The sequence below is a fragment of the Delphinapterus leucas genome, chromosome 7 (genome assembly GCF_059928025.1).
Source record: "Delphinapterus leucas isolate spDelLeu-1000000601 "Yukka" chromosome 7, BTC_Dleu_Yukka2, whole genome shotgun sequence".
NCBI lineage: Eukaryota > Metazoa > Chordata > Mammalia > Artiodactyla > Monodontidae > Delphinapterus > Delphinapterus leucas.
In genome coordinates, this window is record NC_143135.1 from 104144989 (window position 1) to 104163539 (window position 18551).

The 18551-nt window shown below is 37.7% G+C and overlaps 1 protein-coding gene across 7 annotated transcripts in view; it reads right to left on the minus strand.

Moving 5' to 3' along the window:
* Positions 1-18551, minus strand: part of ARHGAP32 (Rho GTPase activating protein 32) — a 269441-nt gene that overhangs the window by 161389 nt on the left and 89501 nt on the right. For 3 of the 7 annotated variants that reach the window (XM_089915808.1, XM_089915807.1, XM_089915806.1), the window contains exon 1: positions 16784-17255. The exons of 1 other annotated variant lie outside the window; for it this stretch is intronic. In XM_089915808.1, coding sequence (XP_089771934.1) covers positions 16784-16899 — 116 coding nt within the window. In that variant the 5' untranslated portion in view covers positions 16900-17255. Of the gene's footprint in view, positions 1-16783; positions 17257-18551 lie in introns of those variants that run through there. 3 more of the 7 variants (XM_089915810.1, XM_022556267.3, XM_089915809.1) reach the window with 2 other exon arrangements.

The window sequence follows — 18551 nt, forward strand, 5'->3', positions numbered from 1 at the left end:
CAGTAGTTGTGAGTCACAGGCTCTAGAGCGCAGGCTCAGCTCAGTAGTTGTGGCACACGGGCTTAGCTGCTCCACGAAATGTAGGATCTTCCCGGACCAGGGCTCGAACCCACGTCCCCTGCACTGGTAGGCGGATTCTTAACGACTGTGCCCCCAGGGAAGTCCCTCTTAATCAGTTTTATTTAAGAAGGTAAGGAAAATAAATAAGAGGTATAAAAATTAGAACAGAAAAAATAGAATTCTCATGTGAAAATGATACAGTATGTAAACAATCTAACAGACTCTAAAAACAATCCTAATAAATAAAATAATTTAGCAAGATCACAGAATATATAAGGTCAAATGCAAAAATAGAATGTATTTATATATACCAGTATCATACAATTATTTATTAAGACCAAAAAATCCCACCAAAAATACAATAGATAAATAATTTGTACTATCTTCCATATAATATTACACAGAAGAGTAGTATTAAAGGGCAGGCAAAACTAATCTATTGTGACAGAAGTCAGAATGGTTACCTTTGGGAGAGGTACTGAATAGGAGGGGCAAGGGTCTTGTAGGGTCCTGAGAATAATTTATATTTGATTGTGTTGTGAGTATATGAATGTATACATTTCTATAAGTTCTTCAAGCTCCATTCTTCTGATCTGTGGAGTTTGTTTATATGCAAGTTATACCTTAAAAAAGTATAAAATAAGAATTTATTGGTAGGGGGCTTCCCTGGTGGCGCAGCGGTTGAGAATCTGCCTGCTAATGCAGGGGACACGGGCTCGAGCCCTGGTCTGGGAGGATCCCACATGCCGCGGAGCAACTGGGCCCGTGAGCCACAACTACTGAGCCTGCGCGTCTGGAGCCTGTGCTCCGCAACAAGAGAGGCCGCGATAGTGAGAGGCCCGCACACCGCGATGAGAGTGGCCCCCGCTTACCACAACTAGAGAAAGCACTCGCACAGAAACGAAGACCCAACATAGCAAAAATAAATAAATTAATTAATAAACTTCTACCCCCAACATCTTCTTAAAAAAAAAATTATTGGCAAATGTTACACATTATCATAAAAGGTATAAAAATTGTTTATATACATTTTGTGTCATGTAACAATGAATCAACTCCACAAAAACTTAGTATCTATTTAATTGACTATTTTCTTCTATGCTTTTAAAGTTATAGGCAAATTTTACCCTTAAAGTGATTAACTATAGCTGCATATCTAACAGAAAGGACAAAGTGTTAAGATTACTAACCATAAAACCTAAAGAATCTAATGCTATATTTACAAGAGTTTTGTGTAAAACATCTCCAGACTTGAACCTGGATATTTTCAATCAAAAGGAAAAAGAAGAGAGAATAACACTTTCTTCAAATTGTGGGAACTAGCCTTACCATCTTGCTGCTTCCCTAATTAAAAAATTATTTGAATCTCTGACACACACTCACTTTATATTTTATGAGTTTCTTGTTCATAACATGAAAAATCATACTTGACGGAGTTGGAAGTTCCACAGAAAAGCCCAAGTGACACATCGCCTAAGGGACTGCTTGCTCCCAGGGATATCTTCCCTTGATCCCCGGAGTGAATTCCAAGCAGCGATAGAACTTCTTTCCTTTTATCCCCCAATCTTTGTTTTTTGTTTATTTCTGGTGCTTTGCCCAGCTGGGTATGGTTCTGTGACACTGGTGGACAGTGAGTTACTCCCCATTGGTATAGGGAATGACTGAGAAGTTTTCTTATGGTCTGACCATGTGGTGATATTTGACAGATAGAGAAAGGCATCTATTCTCTGTCAGAGAAATGGGTTTTAGTCTATTCATGTCTGTCTGTTTGTGAAAGAATATATTTAAATTCTACTGAAGAGAACATCTCGTTGAGATATACCTAAACTGGTGAGTTTGGTGTTCTCTGTTTACGTTGTAAAACTGAAGCTACAAGGTGGCTGTGTGTGTCTGTAAATGATAAGAGTTATTACCTGTCATCATAGGGAGTAATATATTTTCCTACCCTCAGAGGATATTAATAAATTAGATTACAAAGCACCTTAAAATATTGGAGCTCTGTTCTGGTTCGTTTATACAGATTATTAAGTGCTTACAAATGTCTAATATTCCTAGAATTCCCAGAAAATAAGAAAACTGAACTTCTAACAATAACAGGGTTAGCTATGTTGGTGGTGAAAACAGAATGGAGGATTACTGAAGGCAGAGGAATCGAGTTCTGGTGATTTCCAACTGAAAATGCCTGATATACTATAATTCCTAGCAGGTATAACTTTATCATGCAAAAATCAAAAGAGTATCAAAAGGTGTATAGTGAAAAATCTACCTCCCTTCCCTGTCTCCAGTCTGCCCAATTACTACCCATTAAATTCCCCACTTTATATACTCTTCCAGACTTTAAGAATATATATATTTACGTATGTAATTTTTGCATATATATTAAAGAATATACCCACAAAAAGCAAAGTAAAAAAGCAATGTGTAAATATGCTACTCTTTGCGCAAAAAATTAGAACAGTTTTATTCCTGCAACTCCACCCCACTTTTTACATAAAAAGTATGTTTACACACTCTTGCGCAGTTCTCTAATATTTCCTGCAGAACTTTCCATATCAGTATATAAAGAGCTTCTTCACTGTTTTTATAACTGTGTAACAGTCCACTGTGTAGACATTCCATAATTTATTGAACCAATCCCCTACTAATGAATTCTTGAATTATTTCCAATCTTTTGCTATTACTAACTACGCTACAAATCTGTAAATGTCAGTTTTATATATGTTCACGTGTACCTGAAAGACAAATACAACACAGTGTAAAAAATTCTTTTTATACAGTAGCCCATTTTTCTGTTCAGTTCCTGGTCTTTTTCTTATATCTTTTTAGTTCTTTATATACTAAAGAGATTAGTTCTTCATTTGTATTATGAATTCCAAGTATTTTTTAAAGGCTGTCATTGGTCCTTGCTTATTGTTTTCTATAATGCAGATGTTTTATATTTTATGTAGTTGAATTTCAGAACCCTTTCTTTTAGGAGTTTTGCATTTTTTTAACATCTTTATTGGAGTATAATTGCTTTACGCTGTTGTGTTAGTTGCTGCTGAATAACAAAGTGAATCAGTCATACATATTCATATATTCCCACATCTCCTCCCTCTTGCGTCTCCCTCACACCCTCCCTATTCCACCCCTCTAGGTGGACAGAAAGCACCAAGCTGATCTCCCTGTGCTATGTGGCTGCTTCCCACTAGCTAACTATTTTACGTTTCGTATAGTGTATATATGTCCATGCCACTCTCTCACTTAATCCTAACTTACCCTTCCTGCTCCCCGTGTCCTCAAAGCCATTCTCTATGTCTGCGTCTTTATTCCTGTCTTATCCCTAGGTACTTCAGAACCTTTTTTTTTTTTTTTAGATTCCATATATATATGTTAGCATATGGTATTTGTTTTTCTCTTTCTGACTTACTTCACTCTATATGACAGACTCTAGGTCCATACCCCTCACTACAAATAACTCAATCTCATTTCTTTTTATGGCTGAGTAATATTCCATTGTATATAGGTGCCACATCTTCTTTATCCATTCATCTGTTGATAGACACTTAGGTTGCTTCCATGTCCCGGCTATTGTAAATAGTGCTGCAGTAAACACTGTGGTACATGACTCTTTTTGAATTATCGTTTTCTCAGGGTATATGCCCAGTAGTGGGATTGCTGGGTCGTCTGGTAGTTCTATTTTTAGTTTTTCAAGGAACCTCCATAGTGGCTGTATCAATTTACATTCCCACCAACAGTGCAAGAGGGTCCTCTTTTCTCCACACCCTCTCCAGCATTTATTGTTTGTAGATTTTTTGATGATGGCCATTCTGACCAGTGTGAGGTGATACCTCAGTGTAGTTTTGATTTGCATTTCTCTAACGATTACTGATGTTGAGCAATCTTTCATGTGTTTGTTGTCAATCTGTATAACTTCTTTGGAGAAATGTCTATTTAGGTCTTCTGCCCATTTTTGGATTGCATTGTTTTTTTGATGTTGAGCTGCATGAGATGCTTGTAAATTTTGGAGATTAATCCTTTGTCAGCTGCTTCATTTGCAAATATTTTCTCCCATGCTGAGGGTTGTCATTTGGTCTTGTTTATGGCTTCCTTTGCTGTGCAAAAGATTTAAGTTCCATTAGGTCCCATTTGTTTTTCTTTGTTTTTATTTCCATTTCCCTAGGAGGGGGGTCAAAAAGGATCTTGCTGTGATTTATATCATAGAGTATTCTGCCTATGTTTTCCTCTAAGAGTTTTATAGTGTCTGGCCTTACATTTAGGTCTTTAATCCATTTTGAGTTTATTTTTATGTATGACATTAGGAAGTGTTCTAATTTCATTCTTTTACATGTAGCTGACCAGTTTTCCCAGCACCACTTATTAAGGAGGCTGTCTTTTCTCCATTGTATATTCTTGCCTCCTTTATCAAAGATAAGGTGACCATATATGCATGGGTTTATCTCTGGGCTTTCTATCCTCTTCCATTTATCTATATTTCTGTTTTTGTGCCAGTACCATACTGTCTTGATTACTGTAGGTTTGTAGTATAATCTGAAGTCAGGAAGCCTGATTCCTCCAGCTCCATTTTCCTTTCTCAAGATTGCTTTGGCTATTCAGGGTCTTTTGTGATTCCATACAAATTGTGAATTTTTTTGTTTAATTCTGTGAAAAATGCCATTGGTAGTTTGATAGGGATTGCACTGAATCTGTAGATTGCTTTGAGTAGTATAGTCATCTTCACAATGTTGATTCTTCTGATCCAAGAACATGATATATCTCTCCATCTGTCTGTATCATTTTTAATTTCTTTCATCAGTGTCTTATAGTTTTCTGCATACAAGTCTTTTATCTCCTTGGGTAGGTTTATTCCTAGGTATTTTATTCTTTCCATTGCAACGGTAAATGGGAGTGTTTCCTTAATTTCTTTCAGATATTTCATCATTAGAGTATAGGAATGCAAGAGATTTCTGTGCATTAATTTTGTATCCTGCTACTTTACCAAATTCATTGATTAGCTTTAGTAGTTTTCTGGTAGCATCTTTAGGGTTCTCTGTGTATAGTATCATGTCATCCACAAACAGTGACACTTTTACTTCTTATTTTCCAATTTGGATTCCTTTTATTTCTTTTTTGTCTCTGACTGCTGGGGCTAAAACTTCCAAAACTATGTTGAACAATAGCAGTGAGAGTGGAAAACCTTGTCTTGTTCCTGATCTTAGTGGAAATGGTTTGTTTTTCACCATTCAGAACGACGCTGGTTGTGAGTTTGTCATATATGGCCTTTATTATGTTGAGGAAAGTTCCCTCTATGCCTACTTCCTGGAGGGTTTTTATCATAAATGGGTGTCGAATTTTGTAGAAAGTTTTTTCTGCATCTATTGAGATTATCATATGGTTTTTATCCTTCAATTTGTTAATATGGTGTATCACATTGACTGATTTGCATATAGTGAAGAATGCTTGCATTCCTGGGATAAACCCCACTTGACCATGGTGTATGATCCTTTTAATGTGCTGCTGGATTCTGTTTGCTAGCATTTTGTTGACGATTTTTGAATCTATGTTCATCAGTGATATTTGCCTGTAGTTTTCTTTCTTTGTGACATCTTTGTCTGGTTTTGGTATCAGAGTGATGGTAGCCTTTGTAGAATGAGTTTGGGAGTGTTCCTCCCTCTGCTATATTTTGGAAGAGTTTGAGAAGGATAGGGATTAGCTCTTCTCTAAATGTTTAATAGAATTCGTCTGTGAAGCCATCTGGTCCTGGGCTTTTGTTTGTTGGAAGATTTTTAATCACAGTTTCAATTTCAGTGCTTGTGACTGTTTGTATTTTCTATTTCTTCCTGGTTCAGTCTCAGAAGGTTGTGCTTTTCTAAGAATTTGTCCATTTCTTCCAGGTTGTCCATTTTATTGGCATATAGTTGCTTGTAGTAATCTCTCATGATCCTTTGTATTTCTGCAGTGTCACTTGTTACTTCTGCTTTATCATTTCTAATCCTGTTGCTTTGAATCTTCTCCCTTTTGTCTTGATGAGTCTGGCTACTGGTTTATCAATTTTGTTTATCTTCTCAGAGAACCAGCTTTTAGTTTTATTGATCTTTGCTATCGTTTCCTTCATTTCTCTTTCATTTATTTCTAATCTGATTTTTATGATTTCTTTCCTTCTGCTAACTTTTGGGTATTTTTGTTCTTCTTTGTGTAATTGATTTAAGTGTAAAGTTAGGTTGTTTATTTGAGATACTTCTTGTTTCTTGAGGTAGGTTTGTATTGCTATAACTTCCCTCTTAGAACTGCTTTTGCTGCATCCCATAGGTTTTGGGTCGTCGTGTCTCCATTGTCATTTGTTTCTAGGTATTTTTTGATTTCCTCTTTGATTTCTTCAATGATCTCTTGGTTACTTAGTAGTGTATTGTTTAGCCTCAATGTGTCTGTATTTTTTACAAATTTTTTCCTGTAATTGAGATCTAGTCTCATAGCGTTGTGTCGGAAAAAAATACAATTTCAGTTTTCTTAAATTTACCAAGGCTGATTTGTGACCCACGATATGACCTATCCTGGAGAATGTTCCATGAGCACTTGAGAAGAAAGTGTATTGTGTTGTTTTTGGATGGAATGTCCTATAAATATCAATTAAGACCATCTTGTTTAATGTGTCATTTAAACCTTTTGTTTCCGTATTTATTGTCATTTTGGATGACCTGTCCATTGGTGAACGTGGGGTGTTAAAGTCACCTACTATTATTGTGTTACTGTCGATATCCCCTTTTATGGTTGTTAGCATTTGCCTTATGTATTGAGATGCTCCTATGCTGGGTGCATAAATATTTACAATTGTTCTATCTTCTACTTGGATTGATCCCTTGAACATTATGTAGTGTCCTTCTTTGTCTCTTGTAATAGTCTTTTTTTTTAGGTCTATTTTGTCTGATATGAGAATTGCTACTGCAGCTTTCTTTTAATTTCCATTTGCATGGAATATCTTTTTCCATCCCCTCACTTTCAGACTGTATGTGTCCCTAGGTCTGAAGTGGGTCTCCTGTAGACAGCATATATATGGGTCTTGTTTTGTATCCATTCAGCCAGTCTGTGTCTTTTGATTGCAGTAAATTTAATCCATTTACATTTAAGGTAATTATCAATATGTATATTCCTATTACCATTTTCTTAATTGTTTTGGGTTTGTTATTGTAGGTGTTTTCCTTCTCTTGTGTTTCCTGCCTAGAGAAGCTCCTTTAGCAGTTGTTGTAAAGCTGGTTTGGTGGCACTGAATTCTCTTAGCTTTTGCTTGTCTTTAAAGGTTTTAATTTCTCTGTCAAATCTGAATGAGATCCTTGCTGGGTAGAGTAATCTTGGTTGTAGGTTCTTCCCTTTCATCACTTTAAATATGTCCTGCCACTCCCTTCTGGCTTGCAGAGTTTCTGCTGAAAGATCAGCTGTTAACCTTATGGGGATTCCCTTGTATGTTATTTGTTGCTTTTCCCTTGTTGCTTTTAATATATTTTCTTTGTACTTAATTTTTGATAGTTTGATTAATACGTGTCTTGGCGTGTTTCGCCTTGGATTTCTCCTGTATGGGACTCTCTGCGCATCTTGGACTTGATTGACTATTTCCTTTCCCATAGTAGGAATGTTTCCAACTATAATCTCTTCAAATATTTTCTCAGTCCCTTTTTCTTTTTCTCTTCTTCTTCTGGGACCCCTATAATTCGAAAGTTGGTACTTTTTGCTGTCCCAGAGCTCTCTGAGACTGTCCTCAATTCTTTTCATTCTTTTTTCTTTATTCTGCTCTGTGGTAGTTATTTCCACTATTTTACCTTTCCGGTCACTTACCCGTTCTTCTGCCTCGGTTATTCTGCTATTGATTCCTTCTAGAGAATTTTTAATTTCACTTATAATGTTGTTCATCATTGTTTGTTTGATCTTTAGTTCTTCTAGGTCCTTGTTAAACATTTCTTGAATTTTCTCCATTCTATTTCCAAGATTTTGGATCTTTACTATCATTACTCGGAATTCTTTTTCAGGTAGACTGCCTATTTCCTCTTTATTTGTTTGGTCTGGTTGGTTTTTACCTTGCTCCTTCATCTGCTCTGCATTTCTCTGTCTTCTCATTCTGCTTAACTTACTGTGTTTGGGGTCTCCTTTTCGCAGGCTGCAGGTTCGTAGTTCCTGCTGTTTTTGGTGTCTGCCCCCAGTGGGTAAGGTTGCTTCAGTGGGTTGTGTAGACTTCCTGGTGGAGGGGACTAGTGCCTGTGTTCTGGTGGATGAGGCTCGATCTTGTCTTTCTGGTGGGCAGGACCACATCCGGTGGTGTGTTTCAGGGTGTCTGTGAACTTCTTATGATTTTAGGCAGCCTCTCTGTTAATGGGTGGGGTTGTGTTCCTGTCTCGCTGGTTGTTTGGCATGGGGTGTTCAGCACTGGAGCTTGCTGGTCGTTGAGTGGAGCTGGGTCTTAGCGTTGAGATGGAGATCTCTGGGAGAACTCTCGCCAATTGATGTTACGTGGGGCCAGGAGGTCTCTGGTGGTCCAGTGTCCTGAACTCAGTTCTCCCACCTCAGAGGCTCAGGCCTGACACCCAGCCGGAGCATCAAGACCCTGTCAGGCACACAGATGTTCGAGGGGTGTGGTTTGGTACCAACGGGTTGCAGAGCTCCCTGCAGTTGGCCACGTCAGACTCAGAGCAGAGCTTAGACTTCCTGACAGACCGGAAGCTAATGGAGCTCTATGGGGAGTTTTGCATTTTAAGTCAGTTCAAAATGCCTTTCCTCATCTAAAACAATTTTTTTTTAATTTTCCATGTTTTCTTTTGAATATTTCATGGTTTCCTTTAATACGTTATATCTTCAACCATTTGGAAATTATCCCTGGTATGAGGCAGATCTCCAATTTTATTTTCCACAGATGCATATGCAGTTTCCCCCAAAGTTCTTCCTCAATACTTTGCTGGTGGCCCAGTGGTTAAGAATCTGCTTGCCAATGCAGGGGACATGGGTTCGAGCCCCGTTCCGGGAAGATCCCACATGCCACAGAGCAACTAAGCCCCTGAGCCACAACTACTTAGCCCACGTGCCACAACTACTGAAGCCCATGCGCCTAGAGCCCATCTTCGCAACGAGAAGCCACTACGACAAGAAGCCCACGCACCACAACGAAGAGTAGCCCCCACCTGTCGCAACTAGAGAAAGCCCACACACACCAATGAAGACCCAACGCAGCCAAAAATAAATTAATTTTAAAAAAACAAACAAACATAATGTCTCTGTTGGTTTTTGAGAAGCCATCTTTGCCATATCTTCCCTATGTATTAGGGTGTATTACTAGGCTTTCCATTTTACTCCCTCATGCCCTCTATTCATACCGGTACCACAAGTTTTTAACTATTGACACTTTATAGCAATGTCTGCTCACACTAATCCTCTATCCAACATCCTTGCTTTTTTCTTTTCCCCAAAGTTTCTTTGCTAAATTATTTGGTCAAGGTCAATTTCTTTCAAAACCAATTAACCTAGGTTTTCACAAGGATTCTTATTATCACATTAAATTTATAAGAAACTGACATTTTATGATGTTGAATATTGTTATGAACAAGGTATATCTTTTCATTTGTTCCAAACGTCTTTTATGTCCTTCAGTGATATTTTAAATTTTCTTCATATAGGTTTTAGAGTTCCTTATTAAGTTTATTTCTGAGTATTTTATCTTCTTTGGTGCTCTTAAAAATGGCACCTTTTCTTCCATTATGTCTTTTAACTGGTTACTGTTTGATACACTGTTATTAGCCTTATTTTGCAGATGGGAAAACTGAAATATATTAGTACATCTCAGTCACTCCAGATGAGATAGACCATTTTCTCCTAGAAGTTCCCACTTCCCAGCCTGAAGAGGACACTAAAACAAGCCATTCTCACCTCTAGAGACCCACTAGACTAGGTGACAGACACCAAGATTCTGCCTCACTGAATGCCCCCTTCAGAAGTTTCCTCTCAAAAGCCATGAAAATAACTACCAGTGGACTTCCAATTCAAGACTGCATATATGTTGAGAAACAGAGCTCTCCTTCTCCAAGTCTCTGAAAAGCAGTAAGCCAAATAAAAGGAAATAACTCCTTAAGAGATTAATATGGGTGGGATCAGCAGGCCAGAAATCTCGATCAACTTCTGGAAGACAAAAAAGCAAATGGGATCATACTGACTGGTAAACCGGCAGAGAAAAACAGAGGTTCAAGGAGGCTACACTTCCACTTCTCTCCACAACAAAAGAGGTACTTGGCCCCAAGGAATTAGTAAAAACTGGAAAATTACTCTGTAAATAAATGTAACAATCAATTAGAAGGACTAGGGCTCCTAATGTGGGTGTTTGCACCTAAGAGAAGGCAGAAGCTATACACATCATGGGACTGCTGGAGAAAACACTGTAGGGGGAGGAAACAAAGAAGGGCAATATTTAGCTTAGCAGTAAAATCTTCAATTCTGTTCAGTCAGAACAAACAGAACACGTACATTGAATGAATCAAGCTGCAAAGCTGAAGAAGAAAGACAATAATCTAAATTTATCACTGTATAAATACTATGTCAGTGGATATGTTATATCTATACGTGAAGAAGAATGCTTAGAAATTACTTCTCTACTCAAATTGAATCTGAAAGATTAAAGAAAAGGATGAAATCAGTGGTCTAAAGAAGCGGTCCCCAACCTTTTTGGCACCAGGGACCAGTTTCATGGAAGACAATTTTTCCACGGATGGGGACGGGGCAGGGGGAGGGGGCGGGGGGGGATGGTTCAGGCCGTAATGCGAACAGTGGGGAGCGGCAGATGAAGCTTCGCTCATTCATGCACTAGCCTGCTCACCTCCTGCGGTGCGGCCCGGTTCCTCACAAGCCACGGACCAGTACCTAACGGTCCACGGCCTGGGGGTTGGGGACCCCTGGCCTAAAGAACAAGTACAAGAAATACCTCAAATCACAAAATCAAAATGTAAAGATAAATACATCATGAAAAAAAGATTAAGGAGACCAAATATGCAATAAGTAGATTCCACAAGGAGAAAATTATTACAGATAAAAGAGGTAATAATTAAATTAATAATAGATAACATTAAAAAATCTTTCCTAATATGAAGACTTGAATCTGTAGATTGAAAGTCACTGAGCTCCAAGCTGAAGACTTGATGACAAAATACACATAACTACAAATAAAAAGAAAATCCTACAAGCATTCAGAAAGAATAAGTTGCCTACAAAGGAAAAGAAAAAAAACAGCATTGGGCTTCCCAGGTGGCACAGTGGTTGAGGGTCCGCCTGCCGATGCAGGGGACACTGGTTCGTGCCCCGGTCCGGGAAGATCCCACATGCCGCGGAGCGGCTGGGCCCGTGAGCCATGGCCGCTGAGCTCCGCAGTAGGAGAGGTCACAACAGTGAGAAGCCTGTGTACCGCAAAAAAAAAAAAAAAAAAAAAAAAAAGTAAACCATTACAGCAAAACACTAGGCCTGGGGGTGAGGGGAGAATGGTGTTAAACAGAAGAGTACCAAAAGTCTTATCCAGAGAGAAGGGGACTGAAAGAAGTATCTAAAGACCTTATCTTAAAAGGAAGGGAAATAGGGAAGAAAAGAGAGCACCAAGAGGGGAAAAAAACAGCCTACCTAAGTTAAAGAAACTGTTTGATTTGCAAATTATAATAGAGAAAATGCATATCTGCATATGAGAGCATGAAAAAGGGAAGCTAATCACTAATGGAAAGTAAAGGTATAGCAGAACTTCTAAAATTAAGTACCTAGAAAGGTTTTGCTTGTTCTGATTGTAATCTTCGCAGGTTTGTCACTTTATGTATTTTTTTTTAAAAAATGAAATTGACTATGTTACATTTATAAACAGAGCTTTAAGTGTTTCAGGGATTTTCATTTACTAAGTTTGAACATGCAATTGAATGTTTACAAGAGTTTAATGTTAAGTTGAATCCAAAGCTTAAGGAGAAATAGAAAGAAAGTTAAAATTTTAACTTTAAATAAACAACTTAATAACCAGGAACTTCTACATAGTTTTATACAGTTTCTGTGCTCTAAGGCCCTTCTTGTACATCATAAAACTCATACAGACAAACATACCTTGGATTCCATCCCAAAGAGTTTAATTAGTGAAATACCAAGAAAGTCTTGTAGGAGCATGCTTCATGGTTAATTACAAAGACAGCCTAATGGCTAGACTCCAATACTGAATAAAATTTTCTGAGATTAAGCAATGTTCACATCAGACTCTGCTGATTATCATTAAATTTATTATTTTTGTAACACTAATGAGAGTATATTGGGTGATAGTTATATTTCATATTGAAAGAATATTTTAGGGGCTAAACTATACTCCAGATCACACATCCAAAGTTACACAGTAATAGAAATATCTTTTTTTTATAATGCAAAATACACATCTTTTTGGTATTGTACATAACAGATAATTAAGGGCGTGATGACTAGGAAAAGTCACAGAGTATAAAATAGGCCTGGGTGTGATATTGATATATCTGTCACTGGTAAGCTGTTAATGCTACCTCTCTATCCTGGGAATCCTAAAATGAGGAATTTCTGTAGAAGACAAAATAACAGTCAGGGTATTAAAAGCAGAGCATTGTGAAATAGCTTTATGGGCTTCCAGAGGAATTTAGCCATTAAAATAGCCATCCTAGATCTGAAAGAAATGCAAGAACCTAGAAGAAATACCATATTCCAAGCCCTTGTTACCTATTGGGACTGCTGCAGTATCTTCTAACTCATGGCCTCATTTCAAATAAGGCAGAGAATGAATAAAGCAAGCGAGCAACCAACCAATCAAATGCATGAGCCATTATCATTAGTTCTATGATGCTATAAACCAATAAATACATTGCAAAAAAATTAAAATATGTACACCAAATTATCTGGTTTAACTAAAATCAGAAGCTCCTCTTCTCACTTAAAATCAATTGTCTTATAACGGAGATACAAGTGAAGATCTGACTGAGAGATCTGGGCATCTGTAGACTCTTAATTTTAAAGGTATACAAGTTCTAGAAATGTGGTTTAATTACGCACTATCTCCGTAAACATTTCAAACTATATGTCATTGTTTGTCGTACATACTAGGCTATGAATCTGCCAACAATGAGATACCAGAGAACATTAAACAAGATCATATGATAAACATTTCTACTCTCAAATGCCAAAGAACTAGAACCTCTCATGATTGTGACTTAGTAATAATTCCCAGGTGTCCTCAAGGTCGTATTTTTAAAAGGTCACATTACTGTATGCGCTACTTCACTTTTATGCTGGCTGCATAATTCATACATCACTGGTGCTCAAAAACTCCTCAGAGAAGGAATTTCAGAACTGAGAAATAAGCTGTAGCCTCTTAGAAGTTATTACTTACTAGAAAATAACATTTAGCAGCAGGTATATCAAAATTTTTTATAAAACTGAAGTCTTTTACTTTTAACATCAGTTACACTGGGGTTCAAGATTTTGCTCTACCATATACTGACAACATGGTGTATGTGGCTTTCTGAGCTACAATTTCTGCATCTGGAAGATAGAAAATAATAATACCTACTTTACAGGATTAATAAACATGTAACTGATGTACTATATCATATTTGGCTTAGTACACTGCATAGAACTCCTAAATAAATTTTTCTCTCTTAAAAGAATTAAAACATTTTTGTTTTTCCTTTCTGCCTTATATTCCCCTTTCATATTTACAGCAGCATTCTTCTAATGATCCCTAAGGACTATTCTACTCTAAGGACTCTGGGGATCTTGAAATATTCTAGTCTAAGAACTCTTTTACCGTAATGGTATGATTGATATTAACTTTACAAAATTAGAAATCAGACAATGAGAGATTTGTGAGTCAGGGGTAGGCAGGTTAGAACTACTGCCATGAAGGGAGACTGACCAACTTCCCACAGAGCTATAACATAAGAAAAGTTACCCCTTACTCCAACCAAGTCCAAAAATAAAAGTTATTCCAAAAGCTACTGGACATAGTGCTCCTCTGTGAGTACCTCCTCCTAAAGCAGACGATGACTGGCGGCACCAGAAACCTACACTTCAGGTAGCTATGACTTTACCCTCTTAGCCATGGTGCCTCAAATGACACAGTGCTATTCTGTTAAGAATGAATTTAAAACCCAGCTCAGAAGCTATTCAGAGAAAAAGAAGAGCACTCAATCTTCTGCCCTTATTCTGTGTGTGTGCATGCATGGAAATTAATGAGTATGTAACCATAATGACAGTTTGCTTAATGTGTATTAGCACAGATTTTAAAGAAACACATAAAACTTTTCTATATATATTTTTAACTATCTAATTGACTTTACAGAAACAACTCTCATATACAGCACTGAATCTATCACTGGTTCTCCCAAGGTTACAGCTGCAACCCCCACTATCCACCCCTCACCACCTTCAACACCCACACACACTTTTTCCTGCAAGGCGTTTCAGCTGGAAAGCCACTGTGAACATCGTGCAAGCACTCTGCTGCCACATTCCCTTATGTCTGACTGCTGAAGAGGTGAGAAACACTACATGGAATGTGGCCTTACCTTGATCTCTCTGTTGCACTTATAAATAAAATAAGATCAAATCTCAAAGACATATTTGGCTTGGGAGAGTCATGGTAACATTCAGCTATGAAATAATATTGTAAACAGACAAATGCCCTAAAGTACCACAGTTTCCTAAGACAATGCATACACTAGCTCAGTTTCTCAGGATGAAAACGTGGTGACATAGTCCTAAGGAAAAGAAAAGCTCAATCTTACACAGATTTGCTTTTAAACTGAAATGTCAAAAGAAAATCCCAGGGCTTCCTTGGTGGCGCAGTGGTTGAGAGTCCGCCTGCCGATGCAGGGGACACGGATTCGTGCCCCGGTCCAGGAAGATCCCACATGCCGCGGAGCGGCTGGGCCCATGAGCCATGGCCGCTGAGCCTGCGCATCCGGAGCCTGTGCTCCGCAACGGGAGAAGCCACAACAGTGAGGCCCGCGTACCTCAAAAAAACAAAACAAACAAACAAAAAAAGAAAATCCCAGACAGCCTCCTGTTGCCTCACAAGTAAATGGAGGATCACAGTACCAAATCTATCACAACAACAAAGTCCAGGTTGTTTCTTCCTTTGACAAATATGTCAAAATAACTTCCACAATTTTAACACCAGGCCAGTTTTAACACAAACATAATAAATACCTCATTCCTACTAATTGTTCATGACACACTGACCATATTTAAAACTATGCAATATGTGACGCATCAGCACACCTTGGGAGAGAAGTAGCTTTACTCAAATAAGAAAGGCTAGGGACTTCCCTCATGGTCCAGCAGTTAAGACTCTGAGCTCCCAATGCAGAAGGCCCAGGTTCAATCCCTGGTCAGGGAACTAGATCCCGCATGCCACAACTAAGAGCCTGCATGCTGCAACTAAAAGATCCCGTGTGCCACAACTAAGACCTGGAGCAGCCAAATAAATAAATATTAAAAAAAAAAAAGAAAGGTTAAAATAAAACTATGGAGAGAATGAGAAGGCTGACACAAAAAAAGAATTTCATATGTTAATAAAATAGTTCATTTTCATACTTTGAACACTGAATTATTCTTTAAAATGTAAAACATACTTCTTATTCATTTTAACCACTGATTAACAAATTTAGTGTGGGTTATCAAGAGTTCCTAATATTCAATCTCTTCTGTCATTTAACCTAGACTTTAAAAATAAAATCGGTAGATAAAGAAATCCTTTAACTTGAGAAAGGAAAGACTCTTTGAACACTAAAAGACAAGATCTGATGAAAAGAATGATCTGTTCTCCTACCCAATTACTCATAGATAAGACTGTAAAATATGTTTAATTGCCCATGTGGCTGACAGTGATAATATGCAGTACAAACTTCAAGGGTTTTTTTTTAATACCTCCAAAAGAATTAATTTGCTAACCCTGTTGAGAAAGAAAAGCCAGAATAAAGTCTCCTAAAATTTGTAACAGCACAACACAATTAATACACAAATGGCACTGTGTCTACAAGTTGGGTGAGACCTCTTTCTTCACCAATGAAAGAAACTTGGAGAGCTGCTTAATCAGGAGGCATTCTCAAACACTTCAATTTTGAAGTTACAGCTAGAAATCAAACCAAGAGAGATTTGCCAGGGCGGGGGGCAGGGGAGCTATAAGGGGAGTGAGATATAAGGTCAGAAGGCTTTGATTCATGAAACAATTAATTTGTACTTAATCAAAATGTTTCATACACATGAATAAGGCAACAAAAGCAGCCATACACACATACATGCATACACACACACACACACACACACACACACACACAGGAACATATTCCAAGAAAAAGAAGAAGAAAAATCTATTAGATTCAAATCCAAATCACATCTGTTAGGCACAAATCAGATATACGAAGGGGTAGTAGTTCAGTCTCTACCTGAAATTCCTGAAATGCTACTACAAAACCTGTCTAACACCTTCTCTTCCTGGTGTTCTAACAAGTCATTTAAAATGCCTTTTACAAGCTCAGGACAAGTTGTGGAATGAAGAGTGCTACGTACAACTAGAAACCTGTCCTCTTCAGCTCCAAACCTTCCCCCAGAGAAAAGAAGTCTTACTGGAAAAGAGATTAAAACAAAGAGGACGGGAGGGCTGGGTAGCACAAGTGAAGAATGTGGACAGAGGGACAAAGGTGAGAGAGGGAGAACTGACAGCAAATTCCATAATTACCTGAAATCTTCTTCGCTTTCTCCCTCTTCATTGTCAGTCACCTGGGTTATAACTTCTGAATCCAACAAAAAGACACTGTCATCTCCTGAAGGGCTACCCTCACTTTCTGTTTCCATCTTGTACTTCAAAAATTTAAACCTCAAGCCATGGACTAAAGAACAGCAGTTTTCAGGCTGTTCAGCTCTACTGATGTACACACAGGTGTGCAGCTGAGGCACCAGTGATATGTGATCATGCTGGGCCGAAGTTTATTATGTGCTAGGTTAATTGCAGGTGAGGCAAAGACAGGAAATCCCATGAAGCACCCTCACTGTGTCAGACTGCTACACCTGTGACACCAGACCCCTCCCACTGCCTTAGGCTCTGTGACCTACATAACCAAATGCAGAACCCAAATGAAGGTGAGTTTTCACTAATTATTATTCATTTAATAACTATTCCTCTCTTCTCAAACTTTCCAACTAATAAGTTAAAAAATAGAAGTTTCCAAGATGCAGACTTCTCTTACTTACATCCTTTTTTCTCTCAGACTTTTTTTTAATTGAAGTATAGTTAATTTACAATGTTGTGTTAGTTTCAGGTATACAGCACAGTGATTCAGTTATACGTGTGTGTGTGTGTGTGTGTGTGTACAGTCTTTTTCAGATTCTTTTCTCTTATAGGTTATTACAAAATTATTGAGAATAGTTCCCGGTGCTACACAGTAGGTCCTTGTTGGTTATCTATTTTATATGTAATAGTGTGTATATGTTAATCCCAACCTCCTAATTTATCCCTCCCCCTGCTCCTTCCCCTTTGGTAACCATAAATTTGTTTTCTATGTCTGTGGGTTTATTTCTCTTTTGTAAATAAGTTCATTTGTATCCTTTTTTTTTTTTTAGATTCCACATATAGGTGATATTGTATGATATTTGTCTTTCTCTTTCTTCACTTAGTATGATAATCTCTAGGTCCATCCATGTTGCTGCAAATGGCATTATTTTGTTCTTTTTTAATGGCTGAATAATATTCCATTGTATATATGTACCACATCTTTATCCATTCATCTGTCGATGGACATTTAGGTTGCTTCTGTGTCTTGGCTATTGTAAATAGTGCTGCTCTGAACACTGGGTGCATGTATCTTTTCGAATTATAGTTTTCTATAATTTCTTTTCAAATTATAGTTTTCTCCAGATATATGTCCAGAGGTGGAACTACAGGATCATACGGTAACTCTGTTTTTGATTTTTAAAGGAACCTCCATACTGTTCTCCACAGTGACTGCACCAATTTACATTCCCACCAACAGTGCAGGAAGGTTCCTCTTTCTCCACATTGTCTCCAGCATTTATTATTTGTAGACTTTCTGATGATGGCCATTCTGACTAGAGTGAGGTGACAACTCATTGTAGTTTTGATTTGTATTTCTCTAATAATTAGTGATGTTGAGCATTTTTTTCATTTGCCTGTTGGCCATCTGTATGTTTTCTTCAGAGAAATGTCTATTTAGGTCTTCTGCCCATTTTTTTATTGGGTTTTTTTTGTTGTTTGATATTGAGCTGTATGAGCTATTTGTATATTTTGGAAATTAATCCCTTGCCGGATGCATCATTTGCAAATATTTTCTCCTATTCTGTAGGTTGTCTTTTTGTTTTGTTTACGATTTCCTCAAAGGAGACAAGAATATACAATGGAGAAAATACAGTCTCTTCAATAACTGGTACTAGGAAAACTGGACAGCTACATGTAAAGAATGAAATTAGAACATTCTCTAATACCACATACA